This window comes from Manis javanica, chromosome 5 (assembly GCF_040802235.1).
Source record: "Manis javanica isolate MJ-LG chromosome 5, MJ_LKY, whole genome shotgun sequence".
NCBI classification, from domain to species: Eukaryota; Metazoa; Chordata; class Mammalia; order Pholidota; family Manidae; genus Manis; species Manis javanica.
This window is the reverse complement of record NC_133160.1, coordinates 10,977,838-11,001,586: the sequence shown is the minus strand read 5'-3', so window position 1 is coordinate 11,001,586 and position 23,749 is coordinate 10,977,838. Positions and strand designations below refer to the sequence as shown.

Sequence of the window (23,749 nt, the reverse complement as noted above, 5' to 3'; positions counted from 1 at the left end):
GATATGGCCTTATGCTGCTAGAAGCCACGTTTGAGTTTGGTCATCTCTTAGTGCAGAGATTTGGATGGAGTTATGTGCTGAGATTTTTGCAGTTCATAATGCCCATTTAGTTCTGTGTTCTTAGGTTGTTTCCTTGAATAATGAACAAATAGTGTGCCTTTCAGTCCCAAGAGTAGGAAGCTAGCAATTCCAAAAGATGAGCTCTGGGCAGAAACAACTGGACCTATTGAGGGACAAGGAGGAGGAGACCAAAACTGAGGGATGTGATTTCCAGAAGTCACCATTGGTTCCTCTCTTTCCTACACTCAATGCATCATAAGATCCTATGAGCTCTACCTCTAAAATACACCCTGAAGCTATTTCTCTACATTGCACTGTTACTCACGCTAGTCCAGGCCATCACCTCTCCTGGATGCCTCCAACCACATCCTCGCTTGTCTCTCTTCTTCAAGTTCTTCCGCCCATGTAGTCCATTCTCCACTCAATTGGATCTTTTAAAATACAAATTTGGCGGCTATCTTGTACGCAAAAACGCGGGCCTCTGAAGCCTCCATCAACTGGCCCCTGCTGGCCTAACTTCATCTCCTGCCGCTGTTTTATTAAGCCCCAGCCTCCTCATTCCTGCCTCGGAGCCTTTGCTACTGGCATCCCCTCCCCCTGGAATGGTCTCCCGGCTCTTCAGCTGTCTTGTCTCCTGTCTTAAATTCACGTCGATTGTCAACTTGCTCAGAGGCTTTCTCTGACCGTCCCATTCACCTTCCATGTCACTGACTGCCATATCATCCTGCTTTAAATTTTCTTCTCATTGAACTTAGCAAGACCTGAAATGATCTCATTTATTCTATCCATTTCTCCGTCTAAAACAAAAACATAAGCTCTGCGACTGGCAGGAAGTTCTCTTCTGTCGGAGACGCTATGGACAGGACTTTGAGCAGTTGGTTCAACAGTGTCGGACATGAAGAACCCTGACATTAAAACAGGTCACAAATCAGCGGCCACTCGCTGAATCTGTTAGTCTCAGAAAAATGGGGACTGTGATGTCCGTTCGAGCGGTCAGAGCCTAAGGGCTTTGTCGCTTGTGACGTCAGCGCAAACAGTAGGATAGCGATCGGCTATTCGAGCTTGGGTGGGGCCCGAGCGCTCCTGACCCCGCCCCCTGCCTCTGCGCGCTTACGCATGCGCCTCGGCGGCAGCCTTGCTGCCGCGCCATTTTGCCGGGGTTTGAATGTGAGGCGGAGCGGCAGCAGGAGTGGGTAGTGCTGGCTACGGTCCGCGGCCGAGGTTCCCGTCTCCGTTCCTGAATTTCCACGAGGTAAGCCGCCGGGCGTGCACGGCCTGGCTGGGTGGTCCCTTGGGACCCCTCTGGGGGAGGGATGCGGCGCTCCCGATACTTCCGAGCTCTGGGAAGCAGGGACCGCGCCTCTGAGCGACAGTGGAATGTGGGCCTGTGCCTCGGACGGCTCCTCGGGCAAGGGTAAGGTTTTTCCCTTCGCCCTGGGCCTCGCCTCACCTCACCTCACCTCATGGCGTCCAGGGTGTCAGGTTCACGCCCGTGGTCTCTGCGCTTTTAGGGGCGAGGGCCGCTGAGGCGCGGCCTAACCCCAGGCTGCCGAGAACCCGCCCTTTCCCCTCAGCGCCGCGCTAATTGGCTGAGTCGTCGCCGTACGGCTCGGGAATGCCGTCTCTCATTGGCTGCGCCCGCGTGTCCGTTCTCGGCGCTCCGGGGCCACCCGCAACGTGAGCCGAGTGCGGCTGCTAGGCCTGTGCGGCCGCACGTACCGCCGCCTCTTAGCTGAGGAAGGGAAGCTTACCGCCCCTGCCCTTCGGTATCCCCGACTGAAATAGTGGCGTCATGATCCCACTTTGTTTTTTAAGGATTAAATCCTGGTCCTTGCGTCTGGGGGCCCATGCACCTGCCCAGTGAGGTGCGCCCCCCTTCCCGCGGCGAACGCTGTGGTGTGGTAGTTGGAAGCGTGGGTTTTGGAATTAAAAGGCCTAGGTTTGTTCCAGATTTAGCCTCCTCCCTAGGAGTGTAGCTTCGGGTTTCATGTAATATCTCAGAGTCTTCATTTTCTTACCTGCAAAATGGGGTTGAAAACAATCTACCTCCAAAGTGGCAGTGAGGTCCCTCTGAGTTATTACCGTGGTTTAACGGAGTCCTGAGGTACCATTGTTCGCCTCTTCCATCCATTTCTTCTCCTTAGCCACTGTAGCCGTGCTGCTGACCCTTAAGTGTTCCAATTCCAAGCTCATGCCCACCATAAAGCGTTTGGACGTGCCTTCTGATTGCTTGGAGATCACCAGCATCAAATATTTGCAAGGCTGGCTCTTTGCCCTTTAAGTTTTAACTCACCTTAGGCCTTCTTTACCCAACCTTTCTAAGGGCCTCTTTCCTTCAACTTTCAGTTAATTCATCCTCATTTTATTACAGTCCATAGCATTAATCTTAATCTAGAATTACTCATAGTTAACAATTGTTTGTTGTCTTTCTCAACTGCTGTAATTAAACTTTGAAAGAAGGTACCTTGCCTGTCTTGCTCACTGCTGTGTCCAGATGGCTAGTGCTTGCCACGTTGTAGATGCACAAGTATAATCCCTTGGAGCTGCAGAAGGGGACTTGTTACTTTTGGATCCCACCAGTGTTGTTCTCCCTTGTCTAATTTTTGACCTTGGGTGTGTGTGTGTGTGTCTCCATTTTTTGCATAATTCCTGGGACTCCTGATGTACTCTAGTCTCTTCCCTCCTAGGACCCCTTAACTTTTTTGTCAGTTCAAGGGAATTCTCTCCCCTTCTGTCTTCTGTCTGTTTTGATTTCTGAGTTGGGGGCGGGAACAGGGAAACCATTTTCTATACGGGATTGGATGGGTTTGAGAGCAGTGCACTAGCTTTGGAATTACTTTGTTCCTTTTTTCATTTAGTAACGTTAGTGAGAATCCACTTAATCTCTGAGAATGCAGTGAAGAAACAAGTAGACAAGGTTCCTTCCCTTGGGGAGCTTATATTTCAGTTAGGGAAAGAAGTGAATTAGATCATTTCAGATAGTGGCAGTGACAATGTGATGTGACAAATGAAGAAGGCTTCTTTGAGGAGGTGACATTTGAGCTGAAACCAGCATGGAAAGGTGAGGGGAAAGAACACTAGGCAGAGGGAATAGAAAGTACAAAGGCTTGAGTACAGGAACAAGCTTGGAATATTGGAGTATTTGAGGAAAATCCGGCTTGCTAGAGTAGTGTATGAAGAAGGGAGAGAGAGGTATTCATGGGCCAGATCAATTGGTCTTTGTAAGGCAACATAAAGAGTTTGGATTTAATTCTAAGTGGTATGTTCCTATGATTAGAAAGTAAAGCAGAGGGTGGGTTGAGGTGCTGGGGTGTGTTTGATGTGTGTGTGCTGGATAGTTCTCATTCATTGGATCTCTTTCGCTTTCTCCAGATGTAAGGCCTCAGAAATGGTTCTGTAATGTAGAGGAAATAGCTAAGAAAAAGGCATAGATCTTGGATCAGCTTATGTCACAGATGTCTGTGAGATGGCCTTGGAAAGCAAAACTTTTATTCCAAAAGTCTTCATCCATAACTGAGGGCCTGTGGGAAGAGGCTAGCCTTAGGTCCAGCCATTCATTCAACAAGAACTTGGAATTTAGATAGGTTTATCCGAACTGATATATTGTGATACATGTGTTTCATTTTTTTGTATATTTGTAGGGATTTCCAAAGACAGCTCTGTGGAGAAAGTAAAGTATTACCCCTCATGTAAAGGTGAAAATCTTCTATTTCTAAATGCATTCTCCATTTGTCTTTATTTTGAAATCAGTAACATTTTACATTTATATATTGTGATATTTTAAAGTGTCAAAGTACCTCCACCTGTGACTAATAAGATACTTAACTAGACCTTGATCATATTACTCATAAATTGCATATACCTTTGGTGTATTCTCTAAAATTACCGAATTTTTTATAATGGCCCAAATCAGGGACAAGCTTACAATTTGGTTTCATAGACACTTCATTAAGGAGATACAAAAAGGGTTTGTTGACAAAATATTTAATCCCTTAACTAATATTGAAATTCTAGAATTTATGTAGTATTTTAACTTTCAGAAATTATAATATGCGTATTTATATGAGATGCTTCCCTACACACACACACGCACACTTTTTTTTCCATATGCACTTTTTTAAAACTTAAAAATAGTCCTACTATAGCATCTCAACCTAGGGGCATTTTATCATGTGGTCTTAGAATCAGTTGTCTCCACCTCTTCCTGTTTCTGATCAGAATAAATGTGAAGAATGATAGTGCTTTTTGATGAAAAAATGAATCAAGGGTATATAGCTTTTGAAAAAAGTACAACAAATAGGAAGTAGATTCCCTTCACTCTTGTAAGGCTTTCAGAAGATTGCAGTAAACAAAGTCCCTGCTCTCACAGTGCTTACAGTCTAGTGGAGGGAGAAGACAGTAATCAAGAAAACAAATTAATATGCTTGATAACATTTACTTTGGAAAATGGTGTAAGGGAATGGAGAGTGGCTGAGGTGGATGCTCTTTTAGGTTGAATGGTCCAGGAGGGCACCTTTAAAAAGAGATGACATTTGAAGAGACCTGAATGAAATGGGCAGTGAGCAACGCAGCCCTCCAGGGGTATAGCCATCCAGGCAGATAGTAAGTGCAAAGTCCTGAAACAAAGTATAAACATTGGCATGTATGAACAGTAATACAAGACAAATCTCATATTCACTTCATTCTTGAAGCACTTTTGCATGAACAGAAATTATGGCAGGCAAGTTTGCCATTTGTTATCTGGTAGATGTGATTGAGTTCCTATATATGTTGGGGCTGCAAATAACTGATCCTCAAAGAAAAGTCTCCACTCCACAACCTGTGTTAGCTGAGTGACTGACATCAACTTATCCATTAGTTCATACAGCAAATGCTTACTGAGCATCTACTGTGTGCCAGGCAGTGTTGAAGGTCCTGGGCAAGACAGACAAGACATACAATGTCCCCATGCTAAGTCACTTACAAGTAAGAGATAACAAATAAGTCAAAGATATTTCAGATGAAGATTAATGCTCTTACAGCAGTGTAACAGGGATAATAGTCATGGAAGGCCCTTTTGAGGAGTTAATAGTGGCCTGACAGTTGATGATATTTAATATCAAATTGGAAGAGCATTATCATAGGCAGGAAGAACCGTCTTGGCTGGTTTGAGGAACAGAAAGAGGCCTTTGTGACTAGAACATAGATCCAAAAAGAAGGTAAATGATGTTGATGGGCACCAGATTGCATAGAACTCTTTGAATCTGAGAGATTTTGGTTGAGATATGTACAGTGCTGTAGGAACATAATGACAAGTTAGCAAAATGCAGATTTATTGAAGAGTGTATTAAAAAACACAAATACATCCAACTATTCTGTTACACACATCCCCATTACCTACCTACTCGAAGTTTCTAACACGCTGCCTTATACACACAACACACACACATCCCGTTACCCACCCTCTCAGTTTCTAATAGGCTGCCTTACATATATCCCAAAAGGAAGACTGTGGCAAAGAGAAACTAGGTTTTTTAGCTTATATACACTGATGTAAATGGTTTTGCTTGGCAGCAGTAAACTTTCATGATTTAAAAAGAGATTGAGCATTTCAGTCCAGAATAAAAGAATGGGAAATGCATTGATTAAATGACTGCTTTCCAAAGTGTGTTATGAAGTGGTTCTATGGCCGAGTAATGGAGGGAACTCTGAATTAAACACCTTTTAAACTGATAACTTACTTTTGGAGTTCCTGAAGCCTTTAAAGTGAATCCCAAAAGAGGAGGAATATAATGTGTAGCATTTTCCAAATTTTTGATAAAAGAACCAGAAAGCGTAGCTTCTCAATAAATGTTGTGTGTGGTCAAGTGGAACTTGATATTCACACCCAACCGAGTCTTTGCTCTGGGTCAGAGGAAGTGAAGAGATAGGTGGTGGAATCTGTTAAGTCAGAATGTTGCCTTCCATTGCAATAAAAATGTTTTCTAATTAAAGGAAAGGACTGTAGTATGGAGAATACAGAAAGCTTCAGATCTTAGAATGTTATGGTTCTGGGCTGTTGAGGAATACTCTGCACAAGCACAGCATTAGCTAAAGCTCTTTTCTTATCTTTCTGGTTTTTTAGTGCCAAGAAGAAGGGTTATGGCTTATTTTGTTGTTTGTATCAGTTTTGTTCAAAATCTCAGAAGTCTTTGGATTCTTCCTTCCCTAGTTCCTACCTGGCTGCTCTTTTTCCTCCTCATCCTTTTTGTTGCTGTTCCCAGTGCTTCCACTCTAGTCCGGTCCTCTGTCATTGTTTCCACCTTGAAAGACAGCCTTGGGTAGTAGAAAGGGGGTAGGCCTATAGAATCAGAATGATTTGAATCTGATCTTTATTAACTATGTGTGATTTGGGCAAGTTAGTTAATCTGAGTCTGCTTGTATATAAAGTGGTTACAGTATTAAATGAAATGATAGGAAGCATATAAAATATCTAGCACTGTGTTTGAGTCATACATGTGACCTCACCCCATTTTTAAAAAGTATCCATTTTAAAAATCTTCAGTTGTTCTCTTCCTCAACTCCATGCTGCAAACCATTATAGTAAGTTCCTAACTCCAGCTTAAGTCTTTACCTATTTTGAAAAAACCTTCAGTGGCTTCCTCTTTAATTTACATTAAATCATGAAGAAAGCTAAGTACTGAGGAACCTGTATGATCTGATCTCAGCCTCCAAGTCCACTATTCCCCAAAGGGGTGTACACTCTGCCTTTTACTTTGCTCACACTATCTGCTGTGTGATATGGGTCTTCATTCTACTTCGCCTATCCCGTTCTATATATCCTTCAAGTTCAGCTCCAGACTCGGCCTCTGGGAAATCTTGGACCACCACATACCCCAGTGGCTCTCTTAACCTCCCAGCAGGTAAGTTACAGTCTGTGTGATTCATTTGGCACTACTATTCAGGGCATAAATGTGTTTCAGAATTTCTTTTTGGGTGCACATCATTATACAACATCCCCAGTGGGGGCATGGGATAGCCCCCTGCAATAAACATATTAGTATTTCTTTAGTGAAACACGTTTATATACTGAGATAAATAAAGACTATATCTATAGCCTCAGGCAGTTCCAGCCAGGTTTTGCTGCCACATGAGTTTGCCACAAACTTGTTTTAAAAAAAAACAACCCTCAGTTTATAGATTTTTGGATTTCAGATCTGCAGGAAAGGGATTATATAGGTCTGCAGTTGGTATTTCAGTTGTCTTCTAACTAGTATGTAAGCTTCTTGAAGAGCCTGAATTTGCCTTTTGTCCTAGGCATTTTTAAAATATAAAATTTTAATAACTTTATGATTATAAGCATTCGGTAATTGTAGAATATTAGAAAAATCTAGAAGATATGAAGAGAATAAAAATCCCTGTATCTAGCACATAGACATAACTACTATTTACATTTTTGAGTGTATTTTTAGTTTTTCTAAACATTGGGTGTATATAAATTGTTGCACATAATGTGAATTATGGTGTCCTTGACTTTTTTTTCCTTTTTTCACCTAGTCTTATTATATTTTACAAAAATCATAACATGCTTCATTTTCTTTTGTCATAGAAATCGCAGATTAATCTGGTGCATGGTTATCCTGAAAAGTCCCATTTCCTTGAGTTTCCTAGACATTGTGTGGCTTTGTCCCTAAAAGCTATCTAATGGGATCTAAGCAGAAGTTGGGTTTTTAAAAATGCTCTATTGAGGAATAACATACCATGAATTTATTCATTTTAACTGTTTGGTGAGTGTTAGGAAATTTATACAGTTGTGCATCCATCACCACAGTCCAATTTTAGAATACTTCTATCACACCAAGTAGTTCTCTCACTTTATTTACTCAACAGCAACTTAGAGACCATAGGTCCCATTTATCGCATTCTCAAGCTTTCTGATCCATTGGTAATGAAGCGCACACGTACACACACTCTCATAATTTGTATGTATGTGCTGTTAGGTGTATTTCTTAGCCTCATGTTATCAGTTTAACTACATAAGCCATTTATTGAGCTTATAATTTGTAATTGATGTGAGTTTTGGGGGTCAGTCACAGCATGTTCTGTGATTTATGTTTAGTTTTGTTTAAGCTTTAAAAGTAGTTGCTTTTTCCTGAGATATAATTGTCATATAACATTAGTTTTCAGGTGTACAGTGGATGATTAGTATATGTATATATTGTGAAATGATTACCACAGTAAGTCTAGTTAACATCCATCTTCCACATAATGACATTTTTTTCTTGTAATCAGAACTTTTCAGATCTACTTTCTTACCAACTTTCAAATGTACAATGCAATATTATTAACTGTAATCACCATATCTACATTTATATCTTTAAGACTCATTTATAACTGGAAGTTTGTACCTTTTGACCCTCTTCACCTATTTTGCCCACCCTGCCTCCCCTGGTAACCACTATTGGTTCTCTGTATCTATGTGCTTTTTTTTTAAGATCCCACATACAAGTGAAATCATATGCTGTTTGTCTTTCTCAGACTTGTTTCACTTAGCATAATGCTCTTAAAGGCCGTCCATATTGTCACAAACGGCAGGGTTTCCTTATTTTTTCTCACTGAATGACATTCCATTGTAAACATATATCTTTATATGTAAAGAAATATATGTAAACATATTTTTATTCATTTATCTGTCAGTGGATCCTTAGGTTGTTTCCATGTCTTGGCTATTGTAAATAAAGCTGCAGTGAGCCATGGGGGTGCAGATAACTTTTCAAGTTAGCCTTTTTATTTCCTTTGGATAGATCCAGAAGTGGAATTGCTGGATCATATGATAGTTCTAGTTTCAGTTTTTTGGGGAACCTCCATACTGTTTTCCATCGTGGCTGTACCCACATACATTACCACCAACAGTACAACAGTTCTCTTTTCTCCACATCTTCCCCAACACTTGTTATTTCTTGTCTTTTTGATGATAGCCATTCTAACAGGCGTGAGGTGATATCATTATGGCTTTGGTTTGCATTTCCCTGTTGATTAGTGATATTGATCATCTTTTCATTTATCTGTTGGCCATCTGTATATCTTTGGAAAAATTGGACTTTTTTTTCTGTTGTGTAAGTTCTTTTTTTTTATTAAGGTATCATTGATACACAATATTATGAAAGTTTCACATGAGCAACATTGTGGTTACTACATTCCCCCCTATTAGCAATCCCCCAGCACATACCCCATTGCAGTCACTGTCCATCAGCATAGTAAGATGCTATAGAGTCACTACTTGTCTTCTCTCTGCTATACTGCCTTCCCTGTGCCTCCCCCCAATATTATGTGTGCTGATCAAAATACCTTTTAATCACCCAAACATATAAGCCAGTTAATATATGATAAAGGAGCCATGGACATACAATGGGGAAATGACAGTCTCTTCAACAGATGGTGCTGGCAAAACTGGACAGCTACATGTAAGAGAGTGAAACTGGATCACTATCTAACCCCATACACAAAAGTAAATTCGAAATGGATCAAAGACCTGAATTTAAGTCATGAAACCATAAAACTCTTAGAAATAAAACATAGGCAAAAATCTCTTGGACATAAACATGAGCGACTTCTTCATGAACATATCTCCCTGGGCAAGGGAAACAAAAGCAAAAATGAACAAGTGGGACTACATCAAACTGAAAAGCTTCTGTACAGCAAAGGACACCAACAATAGAACAAAAAGGCATCCTGCAATATGGGAGAATATATTCATAAATGACAGATCTGATAAAGGGTTGACATCCAAAATATATAAAGAGCTCATGCACCTCAACAAACAAAAAGCAAATAATCCAATCAAAAAATGGTCAAAGGGACTGAACAGACAGTTCTCCAACAGACACATGAAAAGATGCTCCACATCACTAGTCATCAGAGAAATGCAAATTAAAACCACAATGAGATATCACCTCACACCAATAAGAATCGCCACCATCCAAAGGACAAACAACAACAAATGTTGGCGAGGATGTGAAGAAAGGGGAACCCTCCTACACTGCTGGTGGGAATGTAAATTAGTTCAACCATTGTGGAAAGCAGTATGGAGATTCCTAAAAAAACTCAAAATAGAAATACCATTTGACCCAAGAATTCCACTCCTAGGAATTTACCCTAAGAATGCAGCACTCCAGTTTGAAAAAAACATATGCACCCCTATGTTTATTGCAGCACTATTTACAATAGCCAAGAAATGGAAGCAACCTAAGTGTCTTATCAGTAGATGAATGGATAAAGAAGATGTGGTACATATACACAATGGAATATTAATCAGCCATAAGAAGAAAACAAATCCTACCATTTGCAAGAACATGGAAGGAGCTAGAGGGTATTATGCTCAGTGAAATAAGCCAGGTGGAGAAAGACAAGTATCAAATGATTTCACTCATGTGAAGTATAAGAACAAATAAAAAACTGAAGGAACAAAACAGAAGCAGACTCACAGAACCCAAGAATGAACTAACAGTTACCAAAGGGAAAGGGACCCAGGAAGATGGGTGGGAAGGGAGGGAGAGGGATAAGGGAGGGGGGAGAAAGGGGGCATTACGATTAGCATGCATAATGTGGGGGGAGGCACAGGGAGGGCTTTGCTACACAGAGAAGACAAGTAGTGATTCTACAGCATCTTACTATGCTGATGGACAGTGACTGTGATGGGATGTGTCAGGGCAACTTGGTGATGGGGGGTGTTTAGTAAACATAATGTTCCTCATGTAATTGTAGATTAATGATACAAAAAAAAAAACCTCTTTAATCACCTTCTCTCTCCCTTCCCACCCACCCTACTCAACTCCTTTCCCTTTGGTAATCTTGGGTTCTGTGAGTCTGCTGGTATTTTGTTGCTTCAGTTTTGCTTTTCTGTCATACTCCACAAATGAGGGAAATCATTTGGCACTTGTCTTTCTCCACCTGGCTTATTTCACTGAGCGTATTAATACTCTCTAGCTCCTTCCATGTTCTTGCAAATGGTAGGACTTGTTTTTTTATGGTTGAATAATATTCCATTGTATATATGTACCACATCTTTATCCATTTATCTATTGATGGACACTTAGGTTACTTTCATGTGTTGGCTATTGTAAATAGTACTGAGATAAATAGGGGTGCATATGTCTTTTTGAATCTGGGATCTTGTTTTCTTTGGGTAAATTCCTAGGAGTGGAATTCCTGGGTCAAATGGTATTTCTATTTTTAGTTTTTTGAGGAACCTCCATATTGCTTTCCACAATGGTTGAACTAGTTTACATTCCCACCAACAGTGTAGGAGGGTTCCCCTTTCTCCTCATCCTTGCCAGCATTTGTTGCTGCTTTTGTCTTTTGGATGGCCATCTTGACTGGTGTCAGGTGATACCTCATTGTGGTTTTAATTTGCATTTTCTGATAATTAGCAATGTGGAGCATCTTCTCATGTGCCTGTTGGCCATCTGAATTACTTCTCTGGAGAAGTGTCTGTTCATATCCTCCACCCATTTTTTTATTGGGTTATTTGTTTTTTTGGGTGTTGAGGCGTGTGAGTTCTTTATATATTTTGGATGTTACCACCTTGTTGGATATGTCATTTATGAATGAATATATTCTCCTGTACTGTAGGATGCTTTTTTGTTCTACTGATGGTGTCCTTTGCTCTACAGAAGCTTTTTAGCTTGATGTAGTCCCATTTGTTCATTTTTGCTTTTGTTTCCCTTGCCTGAGGAGATGTGTTCAGAAAAAAGTTGCTCATGTTTTTTATGTTCAAGAGACTTTTGTGCATGTTTTCTTCTAAGAGTTTTATGGTTTTGTGGCTTACATTCAGTTCAGGTCTTTGATCCATTTCAAGTTAACTTTTGTGTGTGGAGTTAGACGGTAATCCCATTTCATTCTCTTATATGTAGCTGTCCAGTTTTGCCAACGCTAGTTGTTGAAGAGGCTGTTGTTTCCCCATTGTATATCCATGGCTCCTTTATTGTATATTAATTGACCGTATATGCTTGGTTTTATATCTGGGCTCTCTATTCTGTTTGTTGTGTAAGTTCTTTATGTATTTTGGATATTAACCCGTATCAGATAGATGATTTGCAAATATTTTCTTTCCGTTTGGTAGGTTGCTTTTTCATTTTGTTGATGGTTTTCTTTGCTATGTGGAAGCTTCTTATTTGATGTCACCCCACTTATTTATTTTTGGTTTTCCTGCCTTTGCTGTGGTTGTAGAATTAATGGGTGTAGAAAGTTGCTTTTTAGTCATCTCAGCTGTCATCTTCTGAACCTCAGAATTATCTTCCCAGGTGCAAATTCTCAACATGTAGTTATTACTTATGATTGCTTGTTGTGCACAAAAGAATTTATTCTAGTTTCTTTAATCTTAGAACTCTTTATGGGATCTTTATTGTTTAAAATCTTAATCTCTCATGGTGGAGCTTTTTAAAAAATAGTTCCTGTGAGTCTTTTTTAACCCTTTGTTTTTGCCCTTTTTCATAGCATTAAATAAACTTATGGTGACTTTGATCAGTTTTTCAACTTTCGTTTTTCTGTGCCTATCTTTTTCTTCTCCTTTATCTCAAAATTCTGTCTCCATTGTTTCAAAAAAGCCCATCTTCTGGAACCTTGCCTCAGTTAAGAGTCAGGCTTGTATAGCCGATACCTAAAACATAACAAATGGATGACTTTCAGAGAGGGGAAGACCCATAATATAAAGGGATTCTTTTATGTAAATCACCGTGTCTCCATTGACTAATACCCAAACCTCATGTTTTGTTTTAGGTCTTATAGCTATGGAACTCAGCGAAGCAAATTTGCAAACACTAACAGAATATTTAAAGAAAACCCTTGATCCTGATCCTGCCATCAGGCGTCCAGGTAAGGAGAATAAATAGTGTTTTGGGTTGATTTATTGTTTAAGAACAGGTGAGGGAAATCTTTGTGCAGTCTGCCTGTTTTTAAATTAAAAAAAGATTTACACTTGGCTTCTCAGGCATAGTTTATTTTTCATTCTCTAGCCATAAAGTGTGTGGGTTGGCTACATACAGCTGCTATAACATATGATGGTGTGGGGTTTTGTTCTCTTTTCTTTCTTTCTTTTTTTTTTTTCTTTCTTTGAGTAAAATAGCTTCTATTTGGTGCCTTTTGGGATAAAAGTACTGTTATGTTTAGAATGCTTTGTCCCTTCACCATCCTGAAAATCCCCACACCTGCCTGTTTTAGAGATATAATAATTAGGGCATAGAGGTGATAGTTGCCTAAAAAGAGATTGAGTGAATAAAACTAGATGATCAGACACTGTCTCTTAATCCCCATGTTGGGTTTGATATTATTAATATATTTTAGGACGTAGAGTTCCTCCCTCCAAATTTGACCAGTTTCCATTAGAAACTTTGTATAAACTTAAAATTATAAACCCAGATGCCCATAGGAGGCAGATGTGAAGGTAAATGAGGGAGGCAGGCCAAATAGAGATTAGTAATATCATGTGACTTATGTCTTGGTTAAGGGGCTGCTATTTGAAACCAGCTTGCTTGGGGAAGTCAACCCAGTTTTATAAGAACAGAATTCCTGCTTTATTTGAAAAATAAGGATATTTATATGAAGGGTCCTCATTTTTAAATGATAGTAGTTGACTTTACAATTTTTTGAAATACTGTACAAACCAGACAATTTCTGGGGCCAGATGTGTCTTGTGGGTAGTCAGTTGATGATTCTTAATGTGAGCCATAGTAACAGGAAATGCCTTTAACCTGCTTCTTCCGAGTTTACTACTGTTCATGCGCATAAAGAGGGTTTCAGAAAGTTCCCATGAAGACACGAATGTGTGTATATTATATTAATATGTTATGTATAATAAATAGAATTGTAAACATGTTAATGCATCACTCCTTTTCTAGAAAAGCCTTCGTGATTCCTGAAAAGGAAAATTGTGATTTTCCCATAATGCTTAAAGAAGTAATGTGTTCTTTGATAAAGGGAAGTTAATGGTTCTAATCTTATTAGACTTCCCCAGAAAGCCTCTGCCAATGCTGACTATTAAAAATAATTTTTAATAACTGTGTCTTTGTAAGGTGAGGATGCTATTTTTTTGTGAATCCAGGACAGAGTGTAGAAATAAATTGATGTTTCTGGGAAGAGTTATGAGCATAGCATTTCCCAGGGATTGGTACCTGACTGACTCAACATCTTTATAAAATGATCTGGAGGTGGAACTACCCCAGTTGACAAATACCACTGTGCTCCCCTGGCTACTGAGATGTGACAGTGGTGTGGATGAACTGGACGGCATTTTAAGTCTCCTTGAGTGTGAATATTCTGTGAACAAGTTGAAAGAAATGAACATTGAAATAATTCGAATTAAACTTATAAGATTGCTTCCAGGATATTGTTTACAATTTAAGGAAGAGAACTGGCAATCCATACGTGCTTTAACACAAATCTTGGATATAGTATGTTGCCGTGTACGAAAGCCTTTTAGCCTCATGCGAAACCATAGAGTGCCCCCTCATGGGAAACATTGTTCATCTCAGCATTCCTCATTTTTTAAGAAAGACATGGTGGACACAAAGCAGGGAGGATTTGAGAATGGAAGTTAAACTCTTGGGACCCAGTTCAGAAAGAAGAAAGGTGTTAAATCGTATGATCGAATTGTAGAAAATAATAGATGCCAGTGGCAGGCCTTTCTCAGTAAACACTGGAACCTTGGGGTGTGTGTAGCTTTATGAAGCTTAAGATAGGAGAAAGTAGAGTTAATGTATAAACCTTCACTGTGTGAGCAGTAAGCCTAGGAGATTTATTATCCCTAAGTGTATTGTGAGTTGAAAATATGTGGGTAAAATCTTTGTGAAAATTTACTGCTATATTAGGAATGTTTAGTTTGAAAAGAAAACAGGGTTAGTGTGGTAGAATTAAGGACTGGACTAAAACTTTCAGTGATAAAATCTAGCTGTGTGCTCTTAAACAAGTTACTTCACCTCAGTGGCTTTAGCTTTAAAATGAGGATACTACTACCTACCTCTGGGTAATAGTGACAACTTAATGAAATTTATGTGAGTAAAGCACCAGACCCATGTGGTTAATAATTATGTATTATCATGAGTTAACTCATGTAATCGTCATCACAGTATTAGAAATACATTACTACTGCTATTAATACTACTTCTGGAACAAGACAGGGTACAGAAGGTCCCCTACTTAACAATGGTTTGACTTCATGATTTTTTTACTTTCGAATGGTATGAAAGTGATAAGCATTCAGTAGAAACCATACTTCAAATTATGAATTTTGATCTTCTTCTTGGGCTATGATAATGGAGGACTGTACTCTTCTCATGACACTAGGCCGCAGCGGAAAGCAGCAGCTCCCAGTTGGCCTCGTGATTACGAGGATAAATAACCAGCATGCTGACAACCACTCTGTACCCATACAACCTTTGTCTTTCACTTTTGAGTATAGTATTCAATAAGTTACATGAGATAGCACTTTGTTATAAAATAGGCTTAGTGTTAGATAATTTTGTCCAGCTGTAGGCTAATACAAGCGTTCTGAGCACATTAAGGCAGGCTAGGCTGTTACGACGTTTTGTGAGTTAGGTGTATTAAGTGCATTTTCGACTTAGGATATTTTCAACTTATGATGAATTTATCAGAACACAACTCCATTATAAGTTGAGGAAGATATGTATAAGAATTTTGCCCTAAAGTCTTAGTCTAAAACTAATTTTGCCCTAAAAACTTAGTCTTTCAGAGAAGCAGATTTTTCTTCAATGGGGTGATCAGCCAGTTGGGCCACTTTGTATGTTTGTGAGTATCAGGTGAGTTGATGGTAAAGTGATTTGAAAACTGAAGTATTATATAAAATTAATGCAACATCATATATAATCCATTTAATAGGTAAGAAATGTGAAGCCCAGTAGAGCCATGATAGGTTCCCTAAGGGAACCTAAGGGAAATAATCTTCAAATTTTTGGATGCTTCAATCAGAGATAAATCAGATCTTTCCACTTATGTATATGTGAACTATGTATGATAACAATCTAACATGGAAATTCTTTTACAGCTGAGAAGTTTCTTGAATCTGTGGAAGGAAATCAGAATTACCCACTATTGCTTTTAACATTACTGGAGAAGTCCCAGGATAATGTTATTAAAGTGTGTTCCTCAGTTACATTCAAGAACTATATTAAAAGAAACTGGAGAATTGTAAGTATTTTGTGAATACACAGTTTAATACCCAGTAAATTTATAACAGTTATATATTATATATGCAGTGCTTCTGAAAGACTAAAACAGAAAGATAAAATTAAATAGAACTCTCCTCAACAAGTTACTAGCAAACCAAATCCAGAAACGTATTGAAAGAACTACACACTATTACAAGTGGGATTTATCCCAGGTGTGCAAGACTGGTTTAACGTTTGATGGATTAATGTAACCCCTCACATCAATAAACTAAAAAAAGAAAAATCATGTGATCTTATCAATAGATGTAGAAAAGGCATTTGACAAAATACAACACCCATTCATGATAAACCTCAGTACATTAGGAATAGAGGGAAACTTTCTTGACTTAATAAGGACTGACTCCAAAAAACCTACCACTAACTTTATACTTAATGGTGAGAAACTTGAACCTTTCCCAGTAAGGTCATGTACCAGGCAAGGATGTCCCCTCACCACACCTTTTCACCTTTGTACTAGAACTCCTTGATAATGCAATAAGAAAAGGAAATTAAAAGTATACCAGTTGGGAAGGAGGACATAAAACTGTCTTTGTTCACAGATGACATCATTGTCTGTCATCTAAATGAATTGACAAAAATAAATAGGATGCTTTTCCTAAGTTCCTGTTTTGTTTGAATTGATGTAGATTACTTCACCTTCATAACCCAGGTTGCTCTAGAGTGTGAGACTTGGTTTTAACTATTAAGGTTGAAATTTATTTCACTGTCTATTGAGGAGACATTGTGTGGGAAGACACAGCCAAAATGACTGATTGAAGCAGTTTCTATAGTGTACTAGAAAAAATTGAATGATGATGAAAAACCACGTTATTTACATATAAAATATGTAGAATGTAAAACAATTTAGATTAGAAGTTTTCGATAAAGGACTTCACCCTTTGTCTTGTGGGGATATGGAACTATAAGGTGGATCCTATTGTGCTACAAGTTTAATGACTAGTGTGAAATTATAAATTAAGAACAGGTATTTCCACTGCCTTAGCAAAGAACAGTGGTTCTCATTTGGGGGTGATTTTGCCCACTAGGGGATGCTTGGAGACCTTTTGGTTATCATAGGGGTGTTACTGGCATCTAATGGGTAGAAACGAGGGATGCTGATAACCATCCTACAGGGCACAAGAAAGATTCTACAATTAAGATTTATCTGACTCGAAATGTCAATAATGCCAAGGTTGAGAAACCCTGGCTTAGGATAAGGAAAAACAGGATTGTTTCATATGATAGCAGTAATGATATTTAGAAAGTATTAAGATTGACAAAAATGGTCAGTTTTTCTAAAAGGTCAACTTTAAATCTGCTGAATACTTGGAATCCTTTTTTCTTTATTCCACAAAAGCGTTTAAAAGTAGTGAAAATTGGTTTTAAGCTTGTATGATTAAGTGCTACCACATGTGGTGAGGAGATGACTTGGTGAATCTTGGAATGTTTAAAAATCCATCTGTCTGCTTGTGGACATGCTAGCCCTCTTCACTGTAAAACAAAGAACCTCTCTGGGTGGTATTGGTCAAGAGGTTTTCATTGAAAAGACCTTTAACTTAAGAAGAGAGTCAGATTGAAGCTTTTGAAGATTAATATGGGCTAAGTAGCCTATATACAGAGTGCAACCATATGTTCTGATTAGTTTACATTATAGAACTGAGAATCTTAATTAGTATCAGGGAGCACAAGCTCATTAATTTGTTGTAAAATATTTGCATTTCAGCTGGGAATGTACATTTTTCTGTAGAAAGGGTTCATGCATTCATTGGGTTATTAAAGGAATCTATAACCCACTCGTGTAGAAGAAAGGCCCTACAATTCTCTTTTTTCCCCTTAGAAAACCAGGAAATAAGACATGGTTCTGTTTCATTTACAAACCCATGTGGTCATGGATATGGATTTTATATTACTTGCTCATTGATGTTTTGCTTTTAGGTTGAAGATGAACCAAACAAAATCTGTGAAGCCGACCGAGTGGCCATTAAAGCCAACATAGTGCACCTGATGCTTAGCAGCCCGGAGCAAATTCAGAAGCAGGTAGCACGAGGCACTCCTTGAGGGAGGCTTGTTTGTAGAGCTTTCATCTATTAATTTTTTTACTCTCCCCAGTTAAGTGATGCCATAAGCATTATTGGCAGAGAAGATTTCCCTCAGAAATGGCCTGACTTGTTGACAGAAATGGTGAATCGCTTTCAGAGTGGAGATTTCCATGTAATTAATGGAGTACTTCGTACGGCACATTCTTTATTTAAGAGGTATTGATGTGTAAACATTTGTGACTGTTGTCATTCTTTTGAATATAATAATCTTAGAATGAGCATAACCATCTTGATTCAAGAACCACTTTAAGTGTACTGTTTATTTCGCACCGCCCTACTACTTGTGACATCCCTACTCTTAATAAACTGTACATGATACCTTTAAGAAGAAAACCAAGAATTTTCTCTGAAGATTTTCAGAAAGCTGTCTAGCCATGGTTTTTTTCTTTAATCTATTCTTGAAGACCTAAAGTCAGTAAACAAAAACTTAAGTTTACCTATTTTATCTTAATTTTCCAGATATCGCCATGAATTTAAGTCAAATGAGTTATGGACAGAAATTAAACTTGTTCTGGATGCTTTTGCTTTGCCTTTGACTAATCTGTTTAAGGTATGGCATAACATCTTGGTGATACTTTAAAATTACTTTATATTTTAAATTGCTTAGATATTTGTATAAGTTATGTTTTAAAAGCTAGATAGGTAATATTTAGAGTAGCATTTATTTTGAAAAATTTCAAATCTACATAGAGAAAAGAAGGTATAATGAACTCTCATGTATCTACTACAGAAGTTTAACAGCTACTAACATTTTTTTGTTTTTGTCCCCCATTTTGTGGGAATATTTAAAAGCAAATTTAAGGTATCATATTTCACTCAAATATTTGACTATGTGTCTCTAAAGGAATAGATCCACTTTTTGATTTGACTGTTGATATAGCTTAATTTGTTTATATATGTGTGCATAATCTTCTAGCACACGGGCTACTTTCCTAAACGTGTTCATCTCTGAGAATCCTATGGTTGAAAGAGACATATTGTTGATTTTTTTCCCAGGTATCTTTTCCCAGGGGGGGTTACAGTTAACAAATAGATCACCAGGCCTCAAACCTAGTTTGCTAACTTTAGGAAAGCTGTTCATTTTCTGTTTTCAAAAGGGAAACGTGTAATATTCACAACTTTCTAAGACATGGAGTATGCACAAGACTTTTCATGGTTAAAATGTTTAACAAATGGTGCATTTTTATTTAAAAAAATAAAACTGGACATGATGTGATCAGCTTTTTCCACCTATTGGATTGGCAAATAATTTTATTTTTAATGATGCTAAAATTCTTAGCAAGAATGCAATGAAATGAACAGTCTTGTGTCCTGTCCATTGGATTATAAATATTACTATCTTTTTGGAGTTTTGACATTTCATTAAGAAAATTTTAATACTCATTTTTCCTAATTCTGAGATATAGGAAGTAACATTTGTTGAGTGTCTTTTACACAGTAGTTATGCACAAAGTAGTGTAGGACCCTCTCTCTTATTTTCTCGTTTAATTCTCATCCTCTATGAGGCAGGCGTTCATGTTACAGATGCGGAGATTGGGCTCAGTAAAATAACTTACTTGTTCAAAGTAATGCTTATGAATAAGTTTGGATTGTATCCAGTCTATCTGAATTCCAAACCATGTGCTGTAGCATACTGTTCTGCTTTGAAAATACACTTCCAGAATCTCAAACTGTGAGCTTAGTGGTGGTCAGTTTCGTAATACACCTGTTTATTGCAGTTAGGTTGTTATGCCAAGCAGCAGAGGAATTATTTAATGAGGACATTTAAAGATAGTTTTATGTAACATATAAATGCACAGAGGAGGGTGGAGGGATCTAGTCCAAAATATTAACATGAGACTTTTCAGTTATGGTACTATGGAGAATTTAAAAAATATATATATATATATATATTTTTTTAAAAATCTCGTAAGTAACTATATACTACTAGTTAAAAGCCAAATTTTGGAGAAGAAATAAAAGTAGTCTCAGCCTAATGCAAGGCCGTTTCTCTAAGATTTGCAATACACTAAACCCACGTTCCTCAATCCTTTCCAAGGCCACTATTGAACTCTGCAGCACCCATGCCAGTGAGGCCTCGGCACTAAGGATTCTTTTTTCATCCCTAATCCTGATCTCAAAACTGTTCTACAGTTTAAACTTTCAAGTAAGTTTTATTTCTTGGTTTTGATTCTTATTCTTTGATGTCAGATATACAGGTTTTCACTTGACAGAGACACTTTGCCAGCACTGATTTTTTTTTTGAAAGAAAGTTTTTTTTCCTGACTCCCCCATTCTTTATCTACAAATAATCCTCTACTTAATAATGGTTCCTAGAGATGGTTATTGACTGTTTCATAGGGGAAAAGTAGCATTCTCTCAGGTCTAGCAAGGTAGGGAAACCCCATGTCCTAAGTCACCGTTGTGGAGAGCTGCCCTGTGTACTGTTAGATGTTGAGAGATTGTATTCACAGGCCTGCCTCTCTTGTTCATTTAAGTGGATGTTAACATAGGGGAACCATGTTTTAACTAGAGGTTTCTAGCCACTTATGCAAGAAGGCTTTTATGGGAAGTGTATCTGGGAGACAGAAGACTGAAGAACCAGGCTTTGAAAGGTTTTTGAACCAATGGTACTTCAGAGAAAACACTCTAGTCTTAGAGCAGAACATGCCTGGTCACCGTGTTGCCACTGAGATAGTGGCCTCCAATCCTTCTTTCTGTTCTTGAATCATTACTTTGAGATTCAGGGCTCCAGAAATGAGAAGAGGGGTCTTGTAAAAATTACCATACTGAGAAACAGGAGGCCTTCCATTTCTGTTTTTTCATTGCTCATAGCCAGGGCCAAGTACCTGGAGTTAATCCTTATAACATGACTATACTCATGGTGGTAGAGAGAGCATTCCCCAAAACAAATAAGGGAAATAAGAGATGAACAGCCCCAAATGACAAACCCATATCAGCGTTCATCTGGACAGCAGTTTGAGAAACTCTTAATTAAAGGGTATCACAGTTTTTTTTGTTTTGTTTTGTTTTTTACTGTTGAACTGCTTATTTTTTCTCTTATATTCTATATCTTTTCATGTTAGTTCATACAGACCTATTTCATTTTTTAAATGGCTGTGTAGTATTCTACAGCATAAATACAGTATAATCTAATCAAAGCCCTACTAATCATCATTTAGATTGTTTCCAGTTTTCCAGCATTGCAATAATTCTGTAGAGATCATCCTTCCACATGTATCTTTCACAATCTGTTTTAGTTATCCATATGATACATAAAATATAGATACACATTTAAAATTTTAATAGACATGTCAAAAATGCCCTCCAAAAAGGTTTTTACCAATCTACAATGATACCAATATTGTATGAAATTGACCTTTACTCACACTTTCTAGATCATTGGCTATGATCAATTTTTGCCAAACTGACAGATAAAAGTGATACTGTACTTCTGTTTTAATTTGCACTCCTTGATTATTCATGACATTCAAAATATTTTCATACATTTACAGGCCATTTGTATTTTTATTTTGTCAATTGCCCATTCAAATCCATTGCCAATTTTTCCTTTGGATTGTTTACTGCTTGCTGATTTTAATAGTTTTTTTATTTAAATGATAATACTAGTGCTCTGTCCTATGTGTTACAAATACTGTCTTCAAATTATTGTTTTGTCTTTTGACTATGCTTATCGTGTTTTTTAATTTAATTTTATTTAATTTTATTTATTTATTTTTTTTTGAAGGGAAAGATTATATATTTTTATTCATAGAAGCATTCACATAGTTTTTACAGTTTTCAATGAACCAGAAAAAATAAACCTTTTTAGACTGCTGAGAAAAGTGAGGAACAAAATAGTTATAAACTATCCTATTCATAAATATTAATCTATTATCAAATTTACTATTTTTGAAATGCATTAATATAGCATCTGAAAATCAGCCCTTTTGTCAGAAACTATGATAATAGCCAGAAGGTGAATGTACCAGTATGGATTTATGAAACTTTTTTTTGAGAGGGCATCTCTCATATTTATTGATCAAATGGTTGTTATCAACAATAAAATTCAGTATAGGGGGGTCAGTGCTCAATGCACAATCATTAATCCATCTCAAGTCTAATTCTCGTCAGTCTCCAATCTTCTGAAGCATAACGAACAAGTTCTTACATGGTGAACGAATTCTTACATAGTGAATAAATTCTTATATGGTGAACAGTACAAGGGCAGTCATCACAGAAACTTTCGGTTTTGATCACACATTATGACCTATAAACAATCAGGTCAAATATGAATATTCGTTTGATTTTTGTACTTGATTTATATGTTGATCCCACATTTCTCCTTTTATTATTATTATTTTTATTTTTAATAAAATGCTGAAGTGGTAGGTAGATGCAAGATAAAGGTAGAAAACATAGTTTAGTGCTGTAAGAGGGCAAATGTAGATGATCAGATGATCAGGTGTGTGCCTATGGACTAAGTATTAATCCAGGCTAGACAAGGGCAGCAAAACATCCACGGATGCAGAAGATATCTCTCAAAGCAGGGGGGGTGAGGTTCTGAGCCTCACCTCTGTTGAGGGTATCACTGTTTTTGCTTGCACTTTCTTTTGAATTCTAATTCCTAGAAGTTGGGTAGAACAAAGCTCTTAATAACTTGTTAGTCAGGGAGACAGAAGGAAGGAGGCATGTTCTTTGGTGGCTTATCCCTCATTAAAAAGGTGATACAGTACCCAGGAAATCACTGTGTAAGACAGTACATCTGAACTGGTAGCCATTTTAAGATAAATGCAATAGTTAGAAAGGAAAAGGAATATATTGGTAAGCACTGAGTTTTGTAAGGAAAACCTTCATACACTGTTAGCTAGCCCTTGTAGGAATAAACAGATTTAGATTGCCACAGGAAATAATGGAGGCATCGTGTGGTTGAAAACATACAAAGGAGACAAGTCAGAATAGTTTATTCAGTTGCCATACTTAGCTGGGGCAGAGGATTCTTGTCTAAGTAGGTAATGGCTGTCCGAGACTGAGAACTGGGCTCGAGACTGCATGTGGAAACTGTTTGACATGGTGGGGAACACTTGCTAAAATAGCAGATGTGTTTCAGTCAGAACTTTCAAGTCAGTGTTTACTCTCTAGGATCTCCCTGAATTTTTTGAAGATAATATGGAAACTTGGATGAACAATTTTCATACCCTCTTGACATTAGATAATAAGCTTCTACAAACGGATGTAAGTACTATTTACAGTGTTTCCAGAGTAGCCTTTTTTAAATTAAGAATTAGTTGAAATAAAATATCCTCAAATATATCTCCTTTTTTTTAATGTTTAAAAAAAAGGTTATTTGAAACCTTGGAGGATGGTTAATTAGACTTCAGGAAATGAAATAGAGTTATTTGAGAACATTTGGCATTATGATTCCTTAAAAAT

The 23,749-nt window shown here is 37.9% G+C and overlaps 1 protein-coding gene across 1 annotated transcript in view; it reads left to right on the top strand.

Moving 5' to 3' along the window:
* The first annotated feature begins 1,163 nt into the window (after window positions 1-1,163).
* Window positions 1,164-23,749, top strand: part of CSE1L (chromosome segregation 1 like) — a 39,175-nt gene continuing 16,589 nt past the window's right edge. The window contains exons 1-8 of the mRNA XM_037006256.2: window positions 1,164-1,312; window positions 12,796-12,891; window positions 16,076-16,218; window positions 18,174-18,275; window positions 18,348-18,493; window positions 18,797-18,887; window positions 20,376-20,483; window positions 23,459-23,551. Coding sequence (XP_036862151.1) covers window positions 12,807-12,891; window positions 16,076-16,218; window positions 18,174-18,275; window positions 18,348-18,493; window positions 18,797-18,887; window positions 20,376-20,483; window positions 23,459-23,551 — 768 coding nt within the window. The 5' untranslated portion in view covers window positions 1,164-1,312; window positions 12,796-12,806. The remainder of the gene's footprint in view (window positions 1,313-12,795; window positions 12,892-16,075; window positions 16,219-18,173; window positions 18,276-18,347; window positions 18,494-18,796; window positions 18,888-20,375; window positions 20,484-23,458; window positions 23,552-23,749) is intronic.